The sequence below is a fragment of the Propithecus coquereli genome, unplaced genomic scaffold (assembly GCF_000956105.1).
Source record: "Propithecus coquereli isolate 6110/MARCELLA unplaced genomic scaffold, Pcoq_1.0 Scaffold14, whole genome shotgun sequence".
Classification (NCBI taxonomy): Eukaryota; Metazoa; Chordata; class Mammalia; order Primates; family Indriidae; genus Propithecus; species Propithecus coquereli.
The window spans coordinates 16335721-16341159 of record NW_012138302.1 but is presented as its reverse complement, the minus strand read 5'-3'; the positions used below and the strand labels follow the sequence as shown (position 1 = coordinate 16341159).

The 5439-nt window shown below is 37.0% G+C and overlaps 1 protein-coding gene across 1 annotated transcript in view; it reads right to left on the bottom strand.

Moving 5' to 3' along the window:
* Positions 1–5439, bottom strand: part of EPS15 (epidermal growth factor receptor pathway substrate 15) — a 225135-nt gene that overhangs the window by 127631 nt on the left and 92065 nt on the right. The window contains exons 9-11 of the mRNA XM_012639346.1: positions 4405–4494; positions 3365–3510; positions 1059–1215 (exon numbers count right to left, since the gene is read on the bottom strand). Of these exons, the coding sequence (XP_012494800.1) occupies positions 1059–1215; positions 3365–3510; positions 4405–4494 (393 nt within the window). The remainder of the gene's footprint in view (positions 1–1058; positions 1216–3364; positions 3511–4404; positions 4495–5439) is intronic.

Sequence of the window (5439 nt, the reverse complement as noted above, 5' to 3'; positions counted from 1 at the left end):
CACTGGCATAGCTCACTGCAACCTCTAACTCCTAAACTCAAGCAATCCTCCTACCTCAGCCTCTTGAGTAGCTCAGACTACAGGTGCATGCTACCACACCTGTATAATTTTTCTTACTTTTTTGTAGAGATGGTGTATTTATTTTTATAGGCAAATAGCTGCTACAGGATATAAGTCCTTTGAAAGGTGTATTAGGCTGGGTATGGTGGCTCATGCCTGTAATCCCAGCACTTTGGGAGGCCAAGGAAGGAGGACAGCTTGAGGCTAGGAATTTGAGACCAGCCTGGCCAATGTATGGAGACCCCATCTCTACCAAAAAAAAAACCAAAAAACAAAAGAAGAAAATAAATAAATACATAAAGGTCTGTTAAAGGCCTAGATATTGTAAATGCACTATACGAGGAACAGTTTCTAGATGAGGAGAGAAAAACCAAAGCACGATGTGGCTAAAACAATGTAGTTTTGAAAATTCCTACTGCTGTCCAGAAGCCAAAGGTAGCTAAAACATGCTTCTAGTTGTTCAGATATGGAGCTCTGCTGTACACTTAGGAATGAGGGGTCATCTATAGCAAAAACCACAGAGATTTACCCTCAATATAACGTTTTTCTTGGAGGCTTGCCTAATGTAAAATTTATATCAAGCGATCATCATTTCCTAGGTTTTGTTTTCAAATTTGTATTGTTTTCTGTAACAGTAAGTCATCAAACCAAACAATAACTCTTGTAGCTTTCATTTAAATTTTATAATATAATCTATTCATAAAAATTGATTCACAAATCCAGGAAGGAAAAAGGCCACATTTCTCCAATTTTAAGATTGGAAAATATAATTATCATATGTTTAATGAATGGTAGGGTAAACAAACTGCAGGCCAAGGATGTTATACAAGGCACTCCAATTTATTTATAGGCACAAACTAAACCACAAACAGCACACTGCTCTCCTCTTAGCCAGATACATTTTTTCCTACTATTCCATTCAAATTGAGTCTGTAATTTGGCATTGCACTTGTTCCTTTCAAATCAATGCATTCAGTTTTTCTTTTAAGTTGTCTTACCTTTTGTAAACTGGCCCTGTCTGATGGTGGAATCATCTCAGGAGTAAGAATGTGAGGAGGATCAATGCCCTTTATTAACTTTTGATTGATTAAGTGAAAAGCCAATGCAAACTGATCTTTTGAAAGCTTCCCACAGTCCTTTGTGTCACATAATGCCCTGTACAAATAAACAAAATGAACATTATAAATGTGACAACTACTATTCTAAAAATTCAGGGAGAAAGTACAACTATGTACCTTTTCAAAAATAATGAGCTGAATTTTAAAAGACAGTCACACCAACTTGAAGCTGAATGTTCACCCCGGTGTTGAGCAGGATCCTCTAATCTGGGTATACTTTGTGCTTTCTTACCAATTTCCAGAACCACTACAGAGTAAGAGTTGTGGTGGGCCAAAGAATCCCAACATTCCCTACTCCCAAAATTTTTAACATTAAACAATGTTAAAGATGAAACCTAACTCTCAAAAAATTTGATTCATTGGTGGCACTAGAATTATTCTAAAACAAGCAAAAATTTTCATGTCAGCTTGCTTCCTGCAACTCTTGGAGTAGGAGGATACAAGGATCACGCCAAAGCAGAATGAACAGCTGCAAATGGAGATCACATGTGAGAAGAAGGCAGCAATCTGGAAAGTTTTACAAAATCACTTGAAGAGAAACAGAAAAGGTTTTATTCTATTTTCTTTTCTTTTTTTTTTTTTTTTTTTTAAAGCTCAGCTTTCTGAAGTCCTGATCTGTTAAATTCATCGAAAGCCAGGAGGATGTAATGAAAAGACTATGCGCTATGGTATCAAATAAACCTTGAATTCCAGCCTTCTACTTATTTCTTCTCGTGACCTTAGTAAATTTTCTCCAAGCCTTAGATTCCTCATCTATAAAGTAAAGATGATAACATCCTTCATGCAAAGTTACTATGAGGATTAAAGACATAGTAAGTCTGGGCATAATGCCAAGCCTGTGACAGCTGCCATTCATTGAACATAGTACCTAGTTCAGGCACTCAAAAGTGACAGCTATTACTAGTTATGCATATTTAATCTTTCCCAGTCTTGGGTTCTTGTTCCTTTTAAGGCAGATCTATTGTCCTCCTCTGTTCTTTTCTAAGTTTCCCTTTGCAACTATGTGGTTCTTCTTCTGATGTTTGCTGCCTCTTGAAACCTCAAGATAACCTCTGGCACAGTTAGGTAGATTGGTAATTGGTATTAGGCACACTACAAAGCTTTTCATATACATTATCTCATTTTACATGAAATTCATTAAAGACACTAAGGTTTGTCTCTTTCTTTCTTTCTTTTTTTTTTGAAACAGGGTCTCACTCTGCTTTGTCACCCAGGTTGCAATGCAGTGGCATGATCATAGTTTACTGTAACTTCGAACTCCTGGGCTCAACCGATCCTCTCACTTCAGCCTCCCAAGAAGCTAGGACTACAGATGCACACCACCACGCCAGGCTAATTTTTATATTTTTTGTAGAGATGGGGGTCTCAATATGTTGTAAAGGCTGGTCTAACTCCTGGCCTCAAGCAATCCTCCTACCTCCAAAGTGTTGGCCAGGTTTGTCTTTCATTAAGAACCACGTATATTATTCCTGCGTAAAGGTTTGGAAGTATACATACACCCTAAGGAATTATACAGGTATGCCTTGAAGATACTGTTTTTTATACTGTTTACATTTCAGATATTTGTATTCTCTCTTAAGATTTTAACTTTAGGCCGGGCGAGGTGGCTCACGCCTGTAATCCTAGCACTCTGGGAGGCCGAGGTGGGTGGATCATTTGAGCTCAGGAGTTCGAGATCAGCCTGAGCAAGAGTGAGACCTCATCTCTACTATAAACAGAAAGAAATTAGCCAAACGACTAAAAACAGAAAAAATTAGCCAGGCACAGTGGCATGTGCCTGTAGTCCCAGCTACCCGGGAGGCTGAGGCAGGAGGATTGCTTGAGCCCAGGAGTTTGAGGTTGCTGTGAGCTGGGCTGACACCAGGGCACTCTAGCCCAGGCAACAGAGTGAGACTCTGCCTCAAAAAAAAAAAAAAAAAAAAATTAACTTTAACTGATATAAACAGCTGCTGCATTTTAACATTCTAATAACAATTAACTGACACTGTCAATCTTAAAAAGCTTCAGGTAACCCATTCTCAAACTTTTGTCTATTACCCAGAAGAATTCTTCAGATTTAAATTTTCTCTATAAAGAATTCTGAAACAAAAACTGTCCTATTTACAAATGACAAAAAGTAAGAAGGCATAAAACTGGAGTTAATGCAAAATCATATTTAAAAAAAATTAATTTAAATAAAGTCTTACCAAATATGGGCTAGTAAGGCAGAAGGTAAACCTGTTTTCAGGAAGATTTCACGAACCTCCAATCCAGATACAAATCCATCCATATCTTTATCAGTTTTCAGGAAGATTTCATCATATTTAGCTTTTTCTGCAGGGGATACAACCCACTACAGGGGGGAAAAAAAACAGTATTTCTGCCAAAATGAAACAAACTGAAGTGTCATCTTTTAATCCATGACAGTATGTCACTAATTTTGAACAATTCTACCCTCTAACTACAGCAAGAGTGTATCATTTCCATATCGCATCTCAATCGAAATGCTGTGGTGAAGAGAAAATAATAGAAGAAAAATATAGGTCAGTTAGTACTATATTTATAAATGCACATTTTACTTTTTTTCAAGTAATGAGTAAATTCAAGCATAGTTAACTCTTGATTTATGAATGCCCGCATTAATATAGGTAACAGAGTCTGTATAAACAAGATATTCAGATAATTCTCCATCTTTATTTTTTTACAGCTTCACTCAGCAGTCTTGACTACAGCCAGACTGGCTGATTTGCATATCCTGCCATTGTCCGCCTTTATTCAACCTGGTATGAGGCAGGCTGGAGGGGAAAAAAAGGCCGTGGACAACCCAGAACTGGATAATGTGATCCCCCAAATCAAGAGTTAACAAGAGCTTAAACAAAAACAACTATTAATTATGCCAGGGCAAGCATGCCATGTTAGCATGGAGTATCTTCCATTTCTAACTTTAATTCCCTAAGGCCAGATGCAGATGGAATGTCTGCCTCCTCTGGAACATCACATTATGTAGATTGAACCAGAGGGAGCTCTAAATTTTTGATCCCTTTGATTGATCCTTCTATCTTTATCAAGTAATCAACTGTTAAATGCCATGCACTTTTGTTTAAAAAAAAATCCTTTAACACTGATAAATCTATACCTGTCTTAATGGTGCTTTGGTAGGTAAAATGCCTACAGGTGGTAAGGAGTGGTAAGATTCCTTGGCTGATGCTGGAGAGGGGATCAACCGCACAGAGCCTGATATACTGACCGTTTTTCTCTTGGAAGGTGGCGCCAAGGCTGGAGGCAAGGACATTGGCACAGGTTCTTTCTCCAGTGCACGATATACCAAAAACATGGCCTTCAAAATAAATGAAGTAGGGTTATATATATTAAAACAATATTCACCCTATTGATTACTGTTCATCAACAAATCATCTTCAAGCTATCTCAAATCCTTTTTTAAGAAATTAGGTTGGGAGGGAAAGAGGAAGAAAAGAGGGAAGGATGAAAGGAAGAAGGAAGAAAAGGAAACAAATCAAAGCTAAACAATTTTTATGAAGATATCCTTAGCAAAAACTTAGAGACATACCCTTCAACTAAAGTTCTTGTAATGTCAAGGGCAAAAGACAATTTGGGAAAAAAATATCAGCAAAGAAAGTAGTAATCTCCCTAATATACAAAGAAGTCCTAGAAATTAGAAGAAAAACCAAAATCCAACAGAAAAATAGACAAAGAGTATGAACACATATTTTACAGAAAAGTAAATATCATAAATGGCCTATCCTTTAACATATAAAAATATGCTCAATTAAACTCACATGAAAACTGTAAATAAAAACTATACTGAAATACCGTTTTCCATCTAATTGGCAAAAATCCAAAGTTTCATAATATATTTTGTTGCTAAACTGGGAGGAAACTCTCATACATTGCTAGTGGAAGCCAACTTTGGTATAAGGATTATTTTTAGCTGAGGACAACTGAGAAGTAGCAGATATAAGAAAAGCTCTCTGCCCTCCCAGTATTTGCCTAAAAGCAGGACATAAATTTACAAAGGTGTCCCTCCTCCCGTCTCTACAAGGAAAAATAAAAAGTTCCTCCCGAAACAACTTTACACACTTATCAGCCTGGAGATGCCACCAGAAGAATCTACCAAACAAACTTTGCTAAATAGTTTTTATTAACCATTAGTTTCCCATTTATTTAATTTGTAGCCCCTTAGAGACTCAAGGTCCTTTTCCTTTGTCTTGTCACTTCTCTAAAAATGTATTATTCTTTGTTGTTACATAAGCCTGAATTGTAA